Source organism: Vombatus ursinus, unplaced genomic scaffold (genome assembly GCF_900497805.2).
Source record: "Vombatus ursinus unplaced genomic scaffold, bare-nosed wombat genome assembly UNPS02014941.1, whole genome shotgun sequence".
Taxonomy (NCBI): Eukaryota; Metazoa; Chordata; class Mammalia; order Diprotodontia; family Vombatidae; genus Vombatus; species Vombatus ursinus.
In genome coordinates, this window is record NW_020954719.1 from 8,636,014 (window position 1) to 8,656,457 (window position 20,444).

At 39.0% G+C, this 20,444-nt stretch overlaps 1 protein-coding gene across 1 annotated transcript in view; it reads left to right on the top strand.

Annotated features, from left to right (window-relative positions):
* Positions 1 to 720: 720 nt before the first annotated feature.
* Positions 721 to 20,444, top strand: part of LOC114029823 (transmembrane protease serine 12-like) — a 41,104-nt gene continuing 21,380 nt past the window's right edge. The window contains exons 1-2 of the mRNA XM_027844480.1: positions 721 to 859; positions 18,950 to 19,145. Of these exons, the coding sequence (XP_027700281.1) occupies positions 772 to 859; positions 18,950 to 19,145 (284 nt within the window). The 5' untranslated portion in view covers positions 721 to 771. The remainder of the gene's footprint in view (positions 860 to 18,949; positions 19,146 to 20,444) is intronic.

Here is a 20,444-nt window from a genome sequence, read left to right on the forward strand (position 1 = left end):
AGCAGAGATGAGGAGGCAAGTGTAATCTAGGCATCAGAGCCAGCGTGGAGGCAGGAGATGGAATGTTAAATTGAGTGTAGGCAATAGCTAAGGAATAAATGGGAAGTAAGGCTGGAAAGATAGTCTGGACCCAGAAGGTAAAGAGCCACTGAAGGGTTTCTGGCAGGAGAGCCAGATTCTCGCCTCCTAATTTAGGCACTGGAGTGACCGTGAACTGGATCAGGTAAAGAGGCTGGAGGAAGGGAGGCCATCATCTCCACAGTCCAGGGGAAAGGCGATGGGGGCTTAAAAGGGGTCGTAAGTAGCACACGTGAGCGGCGAGAAGGGGATGACTGTGAAAGATGTCTGCGGTAGAACTGACAGAACGTGGCAACTGGGGGTGAGCAAGGGAGCAGCCGCCAACGGTGAGAAACAAATGAGTTTAGAAACTTGGGGAGCACAGAAGACGTGAGGGCCCCAAAAGCGTCAGTGACCCCAGAGTCAGAGTAGGAAGACACCGCCCCCCGCCCCGTGCTGAGCTTGTTTTCACTTCTTATTTGTTATTGGGGAGGGAGGGGGAGGGGAGAAGGGCAGCACCTCCCGCCTCCCGCCCACGCTTCCTCCACCGCCTCTCCGCGCCGCCTTCAGGTGACGTCATGACGCGCACGTGATAGGCCGCCCTTCCTGCCGCGAAGCCTGCCCGCCGCCTCGCAGTGACGTCAGAGGACGGGAAACAACGCCGTCGTCGCAGCCATTTTTTCTCCTTCCCTTCTCCCTTGGCCCCCACCCAACATGGGGCCTTGCCTTGTGGGCGCTGCCCTGTGGTTAGCTTGGGGCAGCTTTACTTACGCGAAGGACAGAGTGGTGCCCTTCGACCCGAGTAAGTGCGGCCTCGCCCCACCCCACCGCTCCCCCAGAGCCGCGCCCACGCAGGGCGCCCCGGTCACGACCTACACACCTTGATTTGGCTGCAGATCACCCAGACCTGTCACCGGATCATTGTCCTCCCTCCAGAACCTGAAGTCAGCCTCCTTACCTTACAGAGGGGGAAACTGAGGCACAGAGCGCTAAAGGGACTTGGCTGGGGTCACACGACTAATGACGTGCCCTGCGGTAGGATTTGAACCCAGGTCTTCCTGACCCCAGTGCTCTCTCCACCACTTCTCCATTCCATAATCCTCTGGTCGTTCTTGGGATTGGTGGTTTTATAAGTTCAAGAGCTCTCTCCCTCCGATGTCATCCATTCTCTCATTTCTACTTGCCTTTTAGCGTGTGATTAGTTTGGTTGCTAAAAGGAAAAGACTAGTTTGGGTCAGTTAACCAGCATTTATTAAGTGCCTGCTGTGTGCCAGGTACTGTGCTAAGGCACCCAGGGTCTGCAAACTACTCAGCCACTGCCAGTGTATGATTTTAGCTCATTACACAAACAAAAAGACAGTGCAGGGTGGGGAAGGTGGGGGAGGGTAATTTGCTGACCCCCACAGCTTTGGAAAACAAAAATCCCTCCTCTCAAGGAACTCAGTCTGTTGGGGGAGACAACATGCGAACAACTATGCACAAACAAGATGCAGGATAAATTGGAAATTTATTGGAAGTTTCCTTAATTAGTGAAAAGATAAGTCATTTCTAAGACCACAAAACAGCCAGTAGGAGATGAATGGAAAAGCCAGCTGTAAGGGAGCTGAGTTAAGAAAGTATCTAGAGAGCACCTGAGAGGAAGACTAGCTAGTGGATGGTGAAAGCCCGTTGGAAAAGAGCTGAACTCGGCGTTAGCTGGAGCTATTGGTTTCCAGCTTTATCTGGAAGGCGAAACTTTTCAGAAGGACCTAGTGGCTCTCCCTTTCCTTCTGTGGTTTAGAGTGAGAAACGGGAAAAGACAAATGCTGCAGTTACGTTGTTGAAAGAAGAGTTTTGGTTAGGTAGTGCAGAAGACAGTTGAATGAGGAGCTGTCTGGGCTTGTCTGTTACCCAGAGAATTATCCTGAGGAGCGTAGTAGTGCTCTGGCATGTCGCTCCAATAGTCACTTTTTTTAGTACCCTCTTAAAGTTGATTATGGGTTAAAATAGTTTGTCAGTGGCATCATCCCTTCGACAGTAGGAGAGGAGTAACTTTGCCTATCTGGAGAGAGGTCAGGACCAGAAGGGGAGTGACTAGCAGAGAAACAGCTTCACGTGGTGCAGATTGTTTTTGAAAGGACCAAGGACATTAAGCAATACAGTCCAGAGTTACGAGTTGCCCCTCAAACACATAAATTTCCTCACTCATGTGCCTTCCTGCTAGGTTATGTAAGTGTATGCTCACTCTGCATGCGTTGGTGAAAGAATGTGAATTAGGTTTATGTGTGCATTTGCCTTGTTGCTAAGTAGATGTTTTATGTTTAAGAACTCAAGGCGTCATGGTGCCGATCTTTTGTAAATGGGAAGCACACTGGCAAGGTCTCAGGAGCTACAGTGACAAATTGTGGAGTGTGCCCCCTCCAATAACAGGGTTATTTGAACCGTGGGAAAATTTGAGTCGTATGGGAATGAGAGTGGTGCTTCTCTAGGAACTCCAGTTCTGCCTTGGTGAGGAAAGGTTGGAGTGAATAAGCTAACCCAGAGAGTACTTATACTGTGTAATTCAGGTCGGTCTTTTTTTTCTTTTAATTTGGTATTTTATTTTTCCCAGTTACATGTAAAAACATTCGGTTGTAAAACTTTGAGTTCTAAATTCTCTCCATCCCACCCCCCTCATTGAGAAGGCAAGAAATTCGATATAGGTTATACATGTATAGTCGTGCAAACATTTCCATAATAGTCGTGTTGTGAAAGAAAACATAGACCGAAAAAAAAATAGCCTCAAGAAAAATAAAGTTAAGAAGTATGCTTCAATCTGTATTCAGACACTATCAGTTCTTTCTCTGGGTATGGACAGCATTTTTCATCGTAAGTCCTTCAGAGTTATCTTGGATCATTGTGTTGCTGAGAATACCTAAGTCTTTCACAGCTGATCATCTTACAATATTACTGTTACTTTGTACACAGTACTATCATACAAATCTCTCCAGGCTTAATTCTAAAGTCTTTTTTGTGATACCTGCTCCATATAGAAACTACTCAATTAGGTTCTCATCTAGGTCTTTTTAGATTTCACATAGAACAGTTACGTTCCAATGCTAGCTATCTTTCTTTTGCCCTCATAAATTTAGAGCTGGAAGGGGTTTTTGGGCCAAAACTCTCATTTTATACTTGAACAAAGCAAGGCTCATTGAGGTTATGATTTGTAGTAGAACCAAGACTCAGAATCTGAGAGTTCAAAAGAGCTTCAGAACTAGTATAAACTTTTCTTTCTAGCCTTTGGGGGAAGAGGAGGTGAAGAAGAAGAAGAGGAGTTAGATTAATTTATACAGTGCAATATGTTGTCCCTCCTAGAGATATTTGAAGTCTAAAGGAGGCCAATTGATGAAGTAATGTAAAGCCCAAAGTAATGCTTAGTAACGCTTAGGGAAGTCTCAGCTTGGTGGAAATGGAGAGCTTTGTTGTAGTGAGTTAAGGCAGAGGAGCCAAATATTCTGGGCCAGGCCTAGCTCAGGCCAGGCCAGTGATTCAAGCTCCAGATTGGAACACGATCAGAAAATTCAATGAAAATATATATTTTTTTAACAATAAGAGATGAAAAAGAATGCAGTGACTAATTAAAATAGACCCTACTCTATTTTACATACCTGTTTACATTATACCTCCATATAGTTAGAGGGGCAGTGGAAATTCTGTTAAATCTTCAGTTCACTAGTTCCCATTTTTATCTAGGATTTTTATGTCTCAGGTAACAAAGAAGCAGTGCCTATTGTTCAAACTCTAGTTCTCTAAACCAATCAATTCCAATTGTGAATGGTCTCCTTAACTTCTTAAAGGAAAACATCCTTAGTTTACATTACACAGGTCCCACTTATACCACAGGCACCGATAAAACAATTCTTATCAGATCTCTGTATGAATCCTTTCATATACTTGAAAGGGATGGGGAGGGTAAGAAGGAAGAAGGGGACAAGCCTTTATTAAGCACCTCCTATGTGCCAGGCACTGTGCTAAGAGCTTTACAAATATTATCTCTTTTGAGACAAATATTATCTCATTTGAAGAGAACTGGTAAGTTTTCCTGCAAGTCATTTCTTTTCCAAACTTATTCAAGCACTCCATTTTATAGATAAGGGAACTAAGGGCCAAAGAGGAAAAGGGATTTGGCCAAAGGAACACAGTGAGGGTGGTTGCTGGGGAAATCTGGTTGAACTGCAGAAATGAGGTTAGTACTTGAAAAACATTGAGAGTAACTACACCACCATCCTGGTTTGTGTAGGCAATATTTACTGGGATATTTAAAGAGAAGGTCAGTTTTTATCGCCAGTGAATGTAAGCTGGTAACAACCCTGTTGAATTTGGGCAGAATTACTTTAGCAAAGAAACTGACCCAAGTAAACCTTCAATGATTGGGCAGAAAACTTGTACCTCTGTTGATAGCTTGGTGAACCTCCCTTTACATAAGCATTTATGTGATCTCCACCAGTTTGTTGACCCAGTAGAAAGGCAGCTGGTGTGTGTGTGTGTGTGTCTGTGTGTCTGTGTGTCTTTGCGTCTTTGCCTACCTCTGCAGGAATCATGCTTACTGTGGCTATACTTGATATCCACTCCTTCTTAAAGAAGTGCTAGTCTGTAGTACACTATAATAAATCCGTTGGAGCATCTGCTCATTCAACAACTCTCCATTAACTAAGTATCTGCTATGTCATTACTGGTTTTAGTAAAGTGGTTACTTGTGCCTAGTAAACTAAGGAAATTATTTTTGTTCTTATTTCTTTGGGTTCATACTTGTAGGCCAAGGCATGATCTGCACGATCTCTTTGGATCTTAGTTTTGGGGTTTGAAGTAAGGAATTCAGGTTTTCTTAGAAGATACAGCTCATTGTTTCTACTTCTAGCAACTCATACTGCATTGTAGAATAGGGATCCTTCCCCTTAAACCTGAGTATCTCTCAAGGATGTATATAGTAGGCCCTTTCTACCTTTCTTTCTATAGTCTGGAAATGATCTCAGCCAAGGCTTCAAATATCACTTCTGTGTTGATGATTCATAAATCTGGCTCCAACTTCATCTCTCTTCTGAGCTACAGCCTCATATTTCCAACTGCCTCCCAGAACCTGAAACTCAACATGTCCAAAACTGAAGTTATCATTCTTCCTCTCCCTGCCAACTTCTCTGTTTCTGCTGGATAATACCATCATTCTCCCAAACATTGACATGACCTCAGAATTATCTTTAACTCTTCTTTCTCTCTCATCCCTTTTATCTAGTCATTTGCCAAGTCATATGAATTCTACTTTTATAATATCTCGCATATCTTTCTTGTATTTTCTACTCTCACTGCAGCCAACTTAGTTCAGGCCCTCACTTTTTGTACCTGAGACGTGTACGAATTTGGAGAAGAGAACACTCAGAAATATAATAACTGTGTTAAAATATTCAAACAGCTCTCATGGAGGATGTATTAGATTTGTTCTATTTGACCTCCAAGGACAGTGGGTAGAACTGGCAAAGAAGCGGGTCAGATATCAGGAGAAACCTTTCTAACACTTAGAACTGTCCAGAAGTGGAATTGAACACCTTGGGAAGTGGAGGGCCACTCCTCCTTGGCAGTCTTTAAGCAAAAGAGAGGCAGCCACTTGTTGCATATGTTATATGTTGTGGAAAGAAAACCCATTGTTTACAATTGAAGACATAAATCAATAAAATGCTTTATATTATCTGTAGTTATAGGCCAAGGCAGAACTAACAACTGGCACATGGAGAAGGGAATCTCTTTGAGGCAAGTAGAATTCTGAATAGGATCCATTTCTGACAGATACTTTGAGTGTACAGAACAAAAATAATCATGCTGGATTCACAACCAGTAATGGCCTTGGAGAGGATGGGGTAGTTTATTGTGTTTCTGGGTAGGAGACTGAAACTTTCTTTTAAAAAAAAAATTTTATATTTTTCCAATTACATGCAAAAACACTTTTTAACATGAGTTTTTATTTAAAATTTTGAGTTTCAGATTTTCTCTTTCCCTCCCTTTCCTCTCCCTCCCTGAGATGGTAAGCAATTTGATATAGGTTATACATGTGTAGTCATACAAAACATATTTCCATATTAGTCCCACTTTGAAAGAAAACAGACAAAAATGGGGAAAAAAGAAAGTAAAAAATAAGTATGCTTTGATCTGCATTCAGACCCTATCAGTTCTTTCTCTGGAGGCAGATAACATTTTTCATTATGAGTCCTTTGGAATTGTCATGGATCTTTGTGTTGCTGACATAAACTTGTAACCTGCTAGTTTCTCGTTGACCTCAGGGGATCTAAGACAAAGCTGACTCCGTCTTTTGGTTAACCTTGCCTTATCTCTGTGGTCAAGAAAGGCAAAACATAAGGGTTAGATGTTTCTGCCTTGTTACCCTAAAATGTAAGTTTCTTTTAAAATCGTATTACTCGTGTCAAAAAAGGAAAATATAATGCCCCTCTCTGTGCCAACATGTGTAGCAGAGATATCTTTTGGGTGTAAGTTGGATTAGATGGCTGCTGAGGTTCCTCAGCTCGAAAGTCCAGTGATTCTCAGATTCTATGATTCATTCAGAGTGAAGTAAGGAGAACAGTGAACATAATGACTGAAATGGGAGAGATGTCCCCCATGGCCTAAGGCCCTCCACTAACCAGAGAGAGACTGTGGGTTCACAGGGACAAGATCGGACCTTTGGGGGATTGGTCCAAGGAGGGTCGTCTTCTCTCTACGGATAATTCCTTCCAACCCAGAGTAAATCTGTGGGGAAATAGGAGTACAGTTTAGGCATACCTTGTGTAAAGGTTTTCCCCAAAATGGATAACAGAATATTGAATATGGGATTGCCTTTATTTTAATTCAACGTAGAGAATCCATAAGCTTCAAAGAATCAAGGAAGCCAGTGAACAAATACTGAAACATAAATCTCTAAAATAGCACATTAATTTCCCATGTAAGGTATAGATATTTTGGGAGACTTTTGTATAAATCGTAGGATAACAGATTTAGAACTGAAAGAGGGTAGGGTGTGGAGCCAAGATGGTGGATTAGAGGCAACTCAACTGAACTCTCAATATTCCTCTCCAAATGACTTTAAAATAACACGTCAAATCCACTTTTGGAATCGTAGTGCCAACAAAAGTTTAGGGTGAAACATTTTTCTAGCCTAAGAAAATTTAGGAGGTTGGCAGGAGAAATTTGTGACACTGGGGTGGAAGCCTGTCCAGAACCCATACAGGTAGGGGCAGTGGTAGCAGCAGTACCAGCAGCAGCTTCAGGAACTCTTAGTCCAGAGGGTCAGACAACTGGTCAGAAAGAGATTATAGGGGACTCTTTGCTGGTACTAGGTACAGCTGACACTGATTGACAACTCTTTTGCCTATACACAGTTCTGGGTTCCAATTTCAGGGTGGAGAGGAGTATTAGGGGTTGGTTGCAGAGGACCAGGGGCCCTTCCTTAGTAAAGACCAGAGTGTAGACCAGGAGAGTAATGACCATACCTCTCCTAAGCTTACACCACTTTGGAAGCACCAAAAATGTGTAGACCTCCCACAACTAGCTCTGAAAATAGCAGCATGCTTTTCGTGCCTGTAGCCTGGGATAGTTCCTTCCCATCCCGAAGTGAGCAGAGCCCAACTTTAACATAAAATTCAATGTCAAGAAATAGACTGGGAAAATGAGCAAACAACAACAACAACAACAACAAAAAGAACCAGATTGTAAAAGTCTACTACAGTGACAGGGAAGACCAAGAAATAAACTCAGAAGAAGACAACAGTGTGAAAATAGCTACAAAAATGCCTCAAAGAAAAGTACGAATTGAACCCAAGCCCAGCAAGATTTCCTGGAGGAGTTAAGGAAAAAGATAAGAGTAGTAGAGGAAAAATTGGGGGAAAAAATGAGAGTGATACAAGAAAATTATGAAAAGAGAACTAATGGCTTGGGAAAAGAGGCACAAAAAAATAATGGTAAGAGGCATAAAAATTCATTGAAGAAAAAAACTTCTTAAAAAGCAGAATAGGCCAAATGGCCTATTCATAGCATCAAGAAAGAGTATTTATAAATAAAATTAATTTTTACATTCCTATATGGAAAGATGACATGTAACTCCTAAGAACTTTATCCTTATTAGATCAGTTAAAAGGAGTTTACATAGACAGAAGGCAAGACTGAGTTGATTATGTTGGAATGATCTCCAAAAAGAATGAAGGGGTGAGACTAGGGATGCACTAGGAGAATAGGGAAGGAGAAATAGAATGTGCAAAATTTTCTCACATGAAAGAAGCACACAAGGAAGAGATTTTACAGTGGAGAGGAAAAAGGTGGGGGTGGGCAATGCTTGAATCTCTCAAACTCATCCTGGTGGTAACCACCAAGGCTGATAATGCCTTTTCTCTGGTCTATGTTCAGAAAAGGAAACAAAGGCATAACAATGCAATCAGGAACTTAAGGTTCAGAAACTGTCTTCTCAGGCTTGCCTGCAAAAAGCACAGACAACTCACCATATACTTCTCTAAGCTGCCATTTTCTGTTCCTTGTCTGGCTGGGAGTAAGAGTGGAGGATTGGTAGAAGAAGGAAAGTAAGACCTTGTTGTTGTTTTTTTTGTTTTGTTTTGTTTTGTTTTTGTAATTAATGAATTTATTTTTAGTTTTCAACATTTACTTCCACAAGATTTTGACTTCCAAATTTTCTCCCCATCTCATGCCTCCCCACACCCCAAGACAGCATGTATTCTGAATACCCCTTCCCCTAATCTGCCCTCCTTTCTATCACCCCCTCCCCTTCTCTTATCCCCTTCGCCTTCTATTTTCCTGTAGGGCAGAATAGATTTCTCTACTCCATTGCCTGTATATCTTATTTCCCAGTTGCATGTGAAAACAATTTTTTTTTAACATTTGTTTTCAAAACTTTGGGTTCAAAATTTTCTCCCTTCCTCCCTCCCCACCCACCCTCATTGAGAAGGCAAGCAACTTGATATAGGTTATATGTGTGTAGTCCTGCAAAACACTTCCATAGTAGTCATATTGTGAAAAACTAAGTATATTTCCCTTCATGCTATCCCATCCCCCATTTATTCTATTTTCTCTTTTGACCCTGTCCCTCCTCAGAAGTGTTTGCTTCTGATTACCTCTTCCCCCAATCTGTCCTCTCCTCTATCATCCCCCTGCTCTCTTATCCCCTTCCCCCCTATTTTCCTGTAGGGTAAGATAGATTTCCATACCCAATTGAGTATGTATAGCATTTCTTCCTTAAGCCAAATCTGATGAGAATAAGATTCACTCATTCCCTCTCACCTTCCCCCACTTCCCCTCCACTGTAAAAGCCTTTTCTTGTCTGTTTTATGTGAGATAATTTACCCCTTTCTACCTCTCCCTTTCTCCTTCTCTCAGAATAATCCTCTCTCACCCCTTAATCTTATTCTCCAGATATCACCCTGTGCCCTCTATCTATCTCTATATACATTTTTTCCCCTCCAACTACCCTAATACTGACAAAGTTCTCATGAGTTACAAATACCATCTTTCTATGCAGGAATGTAAACAGTTCAATCTTATTAAATCCCTTATGATTTCTCTTTCCTGTTTACCTCTTCATGCTTCTCTTGAGTCTTGTATTTGAAAGTCAAATTTTCTATTCAGCCCTGGTTTTCATCAAGAATGCTTGAAACTCCTCTATTTCACTGAATATCCATTTTTTTCCCCTGAAGGATTATGCTCAGTTTTGCTGGGTAGGTGATTCTTGGCTGTAATCCTATCTCCTTTGACCTCCAGAATACTATGTTCCAAGCCCTCCAGTCCCTCAGTGTAGAGGCTGCTAAATCTTTTGTTATCCTGATTGTGTTTCCACAATACTTGAATTGTTTCTTCCTGGCTGCTTGCAATATTTTCTCCTTGACCTGGGAACTCTGGAATTTGGCTACAATATTCCTAGGAGTTTTCCTTTGGGGATCTCTTTCAGGAGGTGATTGGTGGATTCTTTCAATTTCTGTTTCCCTCTGGTTAATATCAGGGCACTTTTCCTTGATATTTTCTCGAAAGATGATGTATAGGCTCTTTTATTGATCATGGCTTTCAGATAGTCCAGTAATTTTTAAGTTATCTCTCCTGGATCTGTTTTCCAGGTCACTTGTTTTTCCATTGAGATGTTTCACATTGCCTTCTATTTTTTCATTCTTTTGGGTTTGTTTTACAATGTCTTGATTTCTCATAAAGTCATTAGCTTCTATTTGCTCCATTCTAATTTTTAAGGAAGTATTTTCTTCAGTGAGCTTTTGGATTTCCTTTTCTATCTGACCAATTCTGCTTTTTAAGTCATTCTTCTCCTTATTGGCTTTTTGGATCTCTTTTGCCATTTGGGTTAGGCTATTTTTTAAGGTGTTATTATTATATTCTTCAGTATTTTTTTTTTTTTGGTCTCCTTTAGCAAGCGATTGACTTGTTTTTCATGATTTTGTTGCATCACTCTCATTTCTCTTCCCAGTTTTTCCTCTGCTTCTCTTACTTCTCAGAATCCTTTTTGAACTCTTCCATGGCCTGGGACTGATTCATATTTTTCTTGGAGGCTTTGGATGTAGGAGCTTTGACTTTGTTGTCTTCTTCTGGTCATATATTTTGATCTTCTTTGTCACCAAAGATTCTGTGGTCTGACTTTTTTTGTGTAGCTTGCTCATGTTCCCAGCCAATTTCTTGAGTTTTAAAGTCTTTGTTAAGGGAGGGGTCTGCTTTTAGTGGGAGTACTGTCCCAAACTTCAGTGGTTTTGTGTAGCTGTTTTCAGAGATACTTCTAGGGACTTTAAATTTTCAGTTCTTCCAAGGTGGTATGATCAAGGGTGAGGTGTTTACTCCTTTCCTGGCTTGTACTCTTCCAAAGCAAGAGAATCCTGCCTAGCACCAGCAAAGAGATCCTTGCAATCCCCCTCTGATTAGCCACTGGATTCCCCTTCAGTCTATGGGCTGATAGCTCCAGAAGCAGATGCAGCCCCAGTGTTGGGCTGGGACTGGGGCTAGGACCGAGCTTCTCTCTCACAGAGGTCATAGACCTTTCCTTTCCACAAACCTTCTAAGTTGTCTTTGGTGTTTGTGGGTTGAGAAGTCAGGAAACCACCACAACTGCCCATGATACAGTCCCCTGAGGTCTGCTCCAGGTTCGCTGAGTCCTGGCCTTTGCCTATATGACCTACGCTAACTGCACTTCTCTCCCAGCCCGGCACAATAGACCTTTCCAATCAACCATCCAGGTTGTCTTAGGCTGGAAATTTGTTTCACTTTGTCTTTTTGTGGGTTCTGCTACTCTAGAATTTGTTTAGAGCCATTTTTTACAGGTGTTTGGAGGGGTTTGGGAGAGAACTCAAGCAAGTCACTGCTTGTACTCCACCATCTTGGCTCCGCCTCCCTTGTTACATTCTTATCTGACATTTGAAGGGAGAGAAAGCATGTAGAAAGAAAAAGGGTGTAAAAGGTTTTACAGCTCCTTTTTATAGATCACAGAAGGGGTGGCTTCTCCAAGAGACTCTCCTCCTGAGCCTCAGTCATCAGGAGGCTGTTCCATTCTCTGAAGGCTAATCAGTAAGGTATCAGTACATAAGTCCACTTCCATGAGATGTGCCTTTCAGGTGCTTACAACAAGTCCATACTGTGTAATCTCATTAAATTTGTTGGGAGGAACTTATCAAATTGATTAGGTATTAGATTGGCTAATATGACAAAAAAGGAAAATCTTAGAGATTCAGCTAATCCAAGTATATTATCATATTATCTGTAAAAAGAGATAATTTTATTACCTCATTGCCCATTCTGATTCCTTCAATTTCTTTTTCTTCTCTTATTGCTATTGCTAGCATTTCTAATACAATATTGAATAATATTGGTGATAATGGGCATCCTTGTTTCACTTCTGATCTTATTGAGAAGGTTTCTAGCTTATCCCCATTACAAATAATGCTTGCTGATGGTTTTAGGTGGATGCTTCTTATTATGTTAAGGAAAAATCCAAATATAACTATGCTTTCAAGTGCTTTTAATAGGAATGAGTGTTGCATTTTGTCAAAAGCTTTTTCTGCATCTGTTGATACGATATGATTTTGTTTCTTTTGTTATTCATGTAATCAGTTATGTTCATTGTTGCCTTGTGTTAAACTATCCCTGTATTCCTGATGTAAATTTCACTTGGTCACATTGTATAATCTTTGTGATATATTGTTGTAGTCTCCTAGCTAGTATTTTATTTAGGATTTTTGCATCCATATTCATAATGAAATTGGTCTATAATTTTCTTTCTCTGTTTTTGCTCTTCTTGGTTTAGGTATCAGTGCCATATTTGTTTCATTAAAGGAGTTTGTAAAACTCTTTCTTTGCCTATTATTCCAAATAATTTAATATTGGAATTAGTTGATCTTTAAATGTTTGATAGAATTCACTTAAATAAAATGATTGGTCCTGATACTTTTTTCTTAGGAAGCTCATTTATGGGTTGTTCAATTTCTTTTTCTAAAATAGGTTATTTAGAAATTCTATTTCCTCTTCTGATAATCTAAGCAGCTTAGTAAGTATTCTTCCATTTCATTAAATTATTAAATTTATTGGCATATAATTGGGCAAAATAACTCCTAATAATTGCTTTGATTTCATCTTCATTAATGGTATATTCATCCTTTTCATTTTTGATACTAGTGACTTGATTTCCTTCTCTGTTTTTTAATCATATTATCCAATGGTTTATCTATTTTATTGTTTTTTTCCTCATAAAACCAACTTCTAGTTTTATTTATTAATTCAGTGATTTTCTTACATTCAATTTTATTAATTTCACCTTTAATTTTTAGGATTTCCAATTTGGTGTTTAATTGGGGATTTTTACTTATTTCTTTTTCCAGTTTTCTAAAATTGCATACCAGTTCATTAGTCTGCTCTTTCTCTATTCTATTGATGTAAGCATTTAGAGATATAAATTTTAATCTCTGATTACTGCTTTTTCTTTATCCCATAAGTTTTGGTAAGTTGTCTCATTATTGTCATTCTCTTTAATAAAATTATTTATTATTTTATGACATGTTCTTTAATCCAGTCATTCTTTAAGTTGAGTTTATTTAGTCTCCAATCAATTCGTAACCTGTGTTTCTATGGTCCCTTATTAAGTATAATTTTTATTGCATTATGATCTGAAAAGGATATATTTAATGTTTTTGTTTTTCCTGCATTTAAATAGAAAGTTTTTATGCCCTAATATGTAGTCAATTTTTGTAAAGGTACCCTGTACCACTGAGAAAAAGGTATATTCCTTTCAGTTCTCTCCAGATATCTGTCCTATTTAGCTTATCTAAGAGTCTATTCATCTCCTTGACTTCTTTCTTATTTGTTTTTTGGTTAGATTTAACTAATTTTTATGCCCAAAGGCTATAAAACTGTGCATACCCTTTGATTCAGCAATACTACTACTAGATCTATATCCCAAAGACATTTGAAAAAAAGAGAAAAGAACCTATTTATACAAAAATATTTATAGTAGCTCTTTTTGTGGTGGCTAAGAATTGGAAGTCAAAGGGATGCTCATCAATTGGGGAGTGGCCAAACAAGCTATGATATATGATTGTGATGAAATATTATTGTTCTACAAGAAATGACAAGCAGGATCACTTCAGAAAAACCTGGAGAGACTCACATGACCTGATGCAAAGTGAAGTGAGCAGAACCAGGAGAACATTGTACACAGTAACAGCAATATTGTAGGATGAACAACTGTGAATGACTTAACTATTCTCAACAATATAATGATCCAAGAGAATCCCAAAGGACTAGTGATGAAGCATACCATCCACCTCCAGAGAAAGAACTGATATTGTTTGCATACAGACTAAAGCATTCGATTTTTACTTTCTTTCATTCTTTTCCTTTTATTTGAATCTTCTTATACAAAATGACTAATATGGAAATGTTTTACGTGATTGCACACATATAACCTATATCTGATCATTTACTGTTTCAGGGAAGGGGGAGGAGAGGAAGGGAAGGAGGGATAGAATTTGGAACTCAAAACTAAAAAAAAGTTAAAAATAATTTTTACGTTTAATTGGGGAAAATAAAATATATATTAAAAAAGAAAAAAAATATCTAGTTCTGAGAGGGGAAGGTTGAAGTACCCCACTATTATAGTTTTGCTATCTATTTCCACCTGTAATTCATTTAACTTTTCTTTAAAAATTTGGATGCTATAGCATTTGGTGCATATAGGTTTAGTATTGATATTACTTTATTACCTATGTTAGCTTTCATCATAATGTAGTTTCTCTGTTTATCTCTTTTAATTAAATCTATTTTAGCTTTAACTTTGTCTGAAATCATGATTGCTAACCTTCCTTTTTTTTGCATGAGCTGAAGCACAATAAATTCTACTCCAATCCTTTATTTTTACTCTGTGTATCTCTCATTTTTATTTTTTATTTATTTTTTGGAGTTCTCATTTTTAGATGTGTTTCTTGTAAACAACATATTGTTGGATTCTGATTTTTAATTCATTCTGCTATCCATTTCCATTTTATGGGTGAGTTCATCCCATTCACATTGAAAGTTATAATTATTAGTGGTGTATTTCCCTCCATTCTATATTTCCTAACTGTTTATCCTTCTCTTTACTCTATCCTTCCTCATATGTCTAATTTACTTCTAACCACTGTCTCCCTAATTCACATCCCTTCTAAGAATCCCTCCCTTATCCTCTCCTCTTACCCTCCTCTTCCCTAATTTATCCATCCTTATAAAGGTCACTGCCTTATCCTCTCCCCTTACTCTCTTATTTCATGATCTGCATACCCTTCTAAGAGACCCTTCTTGATCCTAGCCTCTCACTTTCCTATGTCTTTTGAAGTTGAGAAGACTTTTACACCCTTTTAGATGTGTGTTATTCTCTCTTTAACCTAGTTCTGATGAGAATAAGTTTCTAGCACTATCACCCTCCACCCCTCCCTGCCTCCACTGTAACAGATTTTTCATTCATGCCTCATTTGTGTGAGATAATTGCTCCATTTTATCTCTTCCTCTCCACTTTTATTTTTTAGGATCATCTCATCATACTCAACTCAACCCCAAGTCTTCTACCTATATCTTTCTATATATCTCTTTGAAACTACCCAAGTAATAGCATTCTTAAGAGTCACAAATAACATTTTCCTATATATGAAGTAAACATTTTGACCTTATTAAATCCCTTATAATTGGTCTTTAATGTTTACCTTCTTATGATTCACCTGATTCTTATAGATCAAATTTTCCATTCAGTTCTGGGCTTTTCCTTACAAATACCTGAAAGTCCTTTAATTCATTAAATATCCATTTTTTTCCCATGCAGGATTATACTCGGCTTTGCTGGCTAAGTTATTTTTGGTTGCAAACCCAGCTTCTTTGCTCTTTGGAATATAATGTCCCATGCCCTTTGTTCTTTTAATGTAGAAGCTGCTAAATCTTATCCTGTCTGTAGCTCCACAGTATTTAAATGATCTTTTTTTCCCTAGTTGCTTATAGTATTTTCTCCTTGATCTGGGAGCTTTGAAACTTAGCTATAATGTTCCTGTGAGTTTTCATCTTGGGATCTCTTTCAGATAGTCATCAATGGATTTTTTTCAATTTCTGTTTTACCTTTTAATTTTAACACTTCAGGGCAATTTTCCTTAATAATTTCTTGAAGTATAGTGTCTAGACTCTTTTTTTGATCATAACTTTCAGGTAGTCCAACAATTCTTATATTGTCTTTCCTTGAACTGTTCTCCAGGTCAGTTTTTCTAATGAGATGTTTCACATTTCTTCTATTTTTTCATTCTTTCGATTTTGGTTTATTATTTTTTTGCGTCCTATGAAGTCATTAGATTCTCTTTGCCTAGTTCTGTCATTTTCTTCTGTAAGTTTTTGGATCTCTTTTTCCAGTTGATTGAATTTCTTTTCATAATCTTTTTTATTTTCTTGTATTACTCTTTTTTTTTCTTAAAATTTTCCTCAACTTCTCTGATTTGATTTTTAAAGTCCTTTTTAAGCACTCCCAAGGACTCTTTTTGGGCTTGTGACTATTTTATATTTTTATTTGAAATAGAAGTAGCTGTTTTAACTTCACTATCTTCTTCTGAGTTTGAGCCCAGATCTTCTTTATCACCAAAGTAATTACTATGGTAGAGTTCTTTCTCTTTTGCTTACTCATTTTTGTTGTTGTTGTTGTTAGTGGCTTATTTCTTGGCTGTTAACTTTGTGTTAGAGTTAGGTTGGGGGAATAATGTCTTAAGCTTCAGATTTTTTGTGCTATCATTTTCTGAGCTCTATTTGGAGACCTGACCTCAGGTACTCCTATTCACCCCTGAGCCACGACCAGAGCCCCCAGCAATGCTGACACTGCGAATGCTTATTCCCAGCAGTCCCTTCTACAGCTGTAACCTTCAGCTCACCCCCCTGCCTTGGAACCAAAACCAGGGACTCTGCTCTCCTGCGAGTACCCACAGCCAACAGGGTTCCAGTCCTTCTGTAACTGCACTCCCCAGCATATGCTTGCTCCTCCTTACCCACAGCCACAGCCAAGGACCACATCTGGTCGGTGTTCCTGGGCCCTGAGCCCAGAGCTGCCAGAGGACCCTGCAATGTTCCCCTGATCAGCTCTCTGACTCCTATACAGTCTGTGAGGTGACAGTTCCTGAAGGTGAAACTGCCTCTGCCACAGCTGCCTCTAGGGCTTGTTGTTTGTTGTTTCAGGGTTATCTACTTAGAGGTATCTGCACTTCAGTCAGTCCAGGCCACCACCCCAGGAAGTCAAATCTTTCTTTTCTCATGTGCTCTCAAGTTGTCTTAGGCAGACAACTACTTTATCTTGACTTTTAATTATTTCTTCTGCTCTAAGTTCATGTTGAGGCATTATTTTAAATTGTTTGTGGGGGAATTTGGGAGAGCTGGGTAATTTCTTGTCGTATTCTGCCATCTTCCCTCATTCTGCATATTGTTTCTATGGCTGTGTTTGCTTCAGTCTGTATCAGTTCATGTAGATCTCTTCATGCTTTTCTATATTCATCCCATTCATCATTTCTTACAGCATAGCAATGTTCCATTATATTCATGTACCACAGTTTGTTTACCCATTCCCCAATCAATGGTCATCTACTTTGTCTTCCCAGGTTTCTCTGAAATTATTCCCTTCATAATTTTTTCAATTATTTTTTCCCACTATTCAATTTTATTTTATTTTCAGTTCCAAATTCTCTTCCTCCCCTCTCACTCCTTTTTCCACCTATTGGGAGGGCTTTTACTTCCAATAATGACTTTTAAATTATTTCAAAACCTTTGCCTTTAAGCACATGGTATACCAATTTACCTTTTAAAAGTTTTGAATAAAAATGTATTATATTAATCCATTTATATGTTGATGATTTTAAGAACAAGTTGAAGAAATAAATAAAAATCACAGTGTGATTTCCATCACAAAATGTGGCAGTGGTGGGAAGCTGGCCCACAACAGGAAATGAGTAAGGAGAAAATCCTCTTAGACCATAATTCTAGCTTGCTAGGGCTGGCTTGGGGTTCTGCTTTCCTTCCAAGACACTGCCCTTTCCTCTGACTCCCATTTCTAGATCAGAAACTGGACAAAAGACTTTGCCCCAAGGACCCATGCCACACCATCCTCTGTATCTTTGTGAGCCCACGTCTGTGATTAAACATAATAGGCTCCTTTATGGAATATAACAGAAAAGTCTAGATTCCATTTTAAAGGGTCTCTGCCTTTGAAAGAATTATTAATAGAATAAAATTAATAATATCAGTATCAACTTGTGCTCCTGAGTGATTTCTAGTCTTCAAGTTGGAAATAAGCAACTTCTGGCTAGTATATCATGTGAGTTACATAATCAATATTTGCCCACTGTAGCCTCTGACTGCAAGTAAAGACATACCTACAAGACAAGGAGAAGAAAATCCTTTATTTAAAGAAGAAGTTCTTAACCTTTTTTTGTGACATGGCCCCTTTTGGCAGTCTGGTGAAACCTCTGGACCCCTTTTCTGAATAATGTTTTTAAAATATATAGAAAAAAACACATAAGATCACAAAAGAATCTATTTATATTAAAATAGTTAAGGGGCAGGTAGGTGGCGTAGTGGATAGAGCACCGGCCCTGGAGTCAGGAGGACCTGAGTTCAAATCCAGCCTCAGACACATGATACAGATACTCACTAGCTGTGTGACCCTGGGCAAGTCACTTAACCCAATTGCCTTGCCAAAAAAAAAAATAGTTATCAAAATATTAAAAACAAAAACAAGTTCATGGACCCCAGGTTAAGAACTCCTGATCTAAAGGAATCAAGCTCAAGAAAATACTACTGGAAGAATAAAAGATCCTTATAAAGGGACTAGGATAGATGGGATTTAAAGCTCAGTGGAAAGAAGACACTCCTTACCTGCATGAATTCTCAGCCAAAGGGAGGAGTTCATTACTGGTCAAGCTTATCTTCGACTTTATCTCCATTGCCCATGGTGGACCCTTGTGGAGTCCAGATTCTTTCACATCCTTCTCCCCCTATTTGAGCTGCCTCTCCCAAAATACACTGGTATCCTCCTTCATTGATGTTGCCATTGTGGAGATAAATAGGTATCTGCCTCTCCTCCTGCTTCTGCTTTCATAATATCTACCCCACTGTTTTTCTCTGTCCCCTCAGCCTGCTCAGGTCAGAAACTTGGAGGCCTTGCCAAAAACCCACACAGTCCACTTCAGACCTTGAGATCATACTTACTCTAGGAACATGAGCAAAGCTCCCTAAATCTTAGAATTCTCAGAAGGGTTCAATCCATTTTTCTAATCTACTTTCCAGAAGGGCTATTACAGTAGCAAGATAATTGATCCTTCATATCACTGTCCAGTTCAAAATAATGCATTATTTCTATTTCTAGATTGTGGAAGAGTACCATTGGTGAATGTGATGTCAGGATCTCGAATTGTAGGTGGTCACAATGCTGAGCTTGGAGGGTGGCCATGGACAGTAAGCCTGCAGATTGTGATGTTTCTTAGAACTGTACATGTATGTGGGGGATCCATAATAAATGAAAACTGGGTCCTTACAGCTGCCCACTGCCTTAAGGATATTAGGTATGTATATTGTATTGCATATTTTGATTAATTAAAGGTTTAGAGTAATGTGGAATATTCCATCCAGCTCTCCATCTTTTTCTTTTAAGGTATATTCATTAAATAACTGTTGAGGCCAAACTAGGGTTGGCAAGTTTTGTTATAATTTGAAGTGAATGAGTGATTTTTTTATCCATTTCAAACATTGCCTTCAGAAAAATCCTGGTAAAAACCATCATTTAAAAATTTTTATCTTATACTTGACACTTGTCTCTAACCTTTCATCTTTAAGAAAGGAGCTATCTGGAGCAGAGATAGTGAAACTTTTTCTATCGAGAATCATTGACAGGAAAAAAAAGATCAATTTGGGGTCACACACAAGTCAACTTCATTCAGGTAGGGTGTTTGGCTTTTGAGGCTTTTTTTTGAAGGAATGGAAAAATATGGAAAGACAAACCCATAAAATAGGGAACACAAACATTTTTCAAGAAATCCAATACATTTCAAAATACTTCACTTATATATTTTTGCTAATTAAAGGAAGGGAAGGGAAGAAGATATAATGGTGAAGTAAGAGATAGTCATAAGAAGGGATAGAAGCTATAGAGGCAGGCTTCGAAGGTTGCGTTGGCAACATGTGCTTTTTGTGGACTTCCCAAGAGTCAGTATCACCATGTGTACCTTGTGCATAGTAGGTTTGTCATTATTGTTTGCTCTTTAAATAATTAATTCATTGCTTAGCTGTTGTTCACAGGAGCCCTCTATCTTTAAAGTAATGGCTAACTTCAACTGATTTAAGGGGCTTGAGGAAGACTTTCTCCTCTTTATGTCCAAAATACTACCCTTGTTTTCTATGGCATTGCCCTTTCCCAGTAGGCCTCTTTAAATAGCAAATAAACTAAGAGAGGTAAACTAAAAACACATTAATGTGAAATTATCAGCTCTCTTACCTCCATGATAGAGGTCAGGACAGCATGAAAGTACTGGGCACCAGCAAGTAAGAGAGGAAAAAGAAAGAGAAGCATTGAAGATTAGTAGTATCTAATTCAGTTTTGCCTACGGGTAACCCTGCTGAGGAGCTTCTGGCCCTTGTCTGGATTTCATCTGACCCTGCTCCTCCCACTAACTTCTCTATTTCTGTCAGTGGAGTCACCATCCTCCCCAGTCATTCAGGGTTAAAATCTTAGTCATTTTAAATTCTTTCCTCTGCCTCTCTTCTTCCTTCATTGCAAAATCTTATCGGTTCTATCCCACAAACCTGAGATTCTGTCTCTGAAATCTGCTCCCTGCTTTCCACTTCCCTTACTACCACACTTGTCC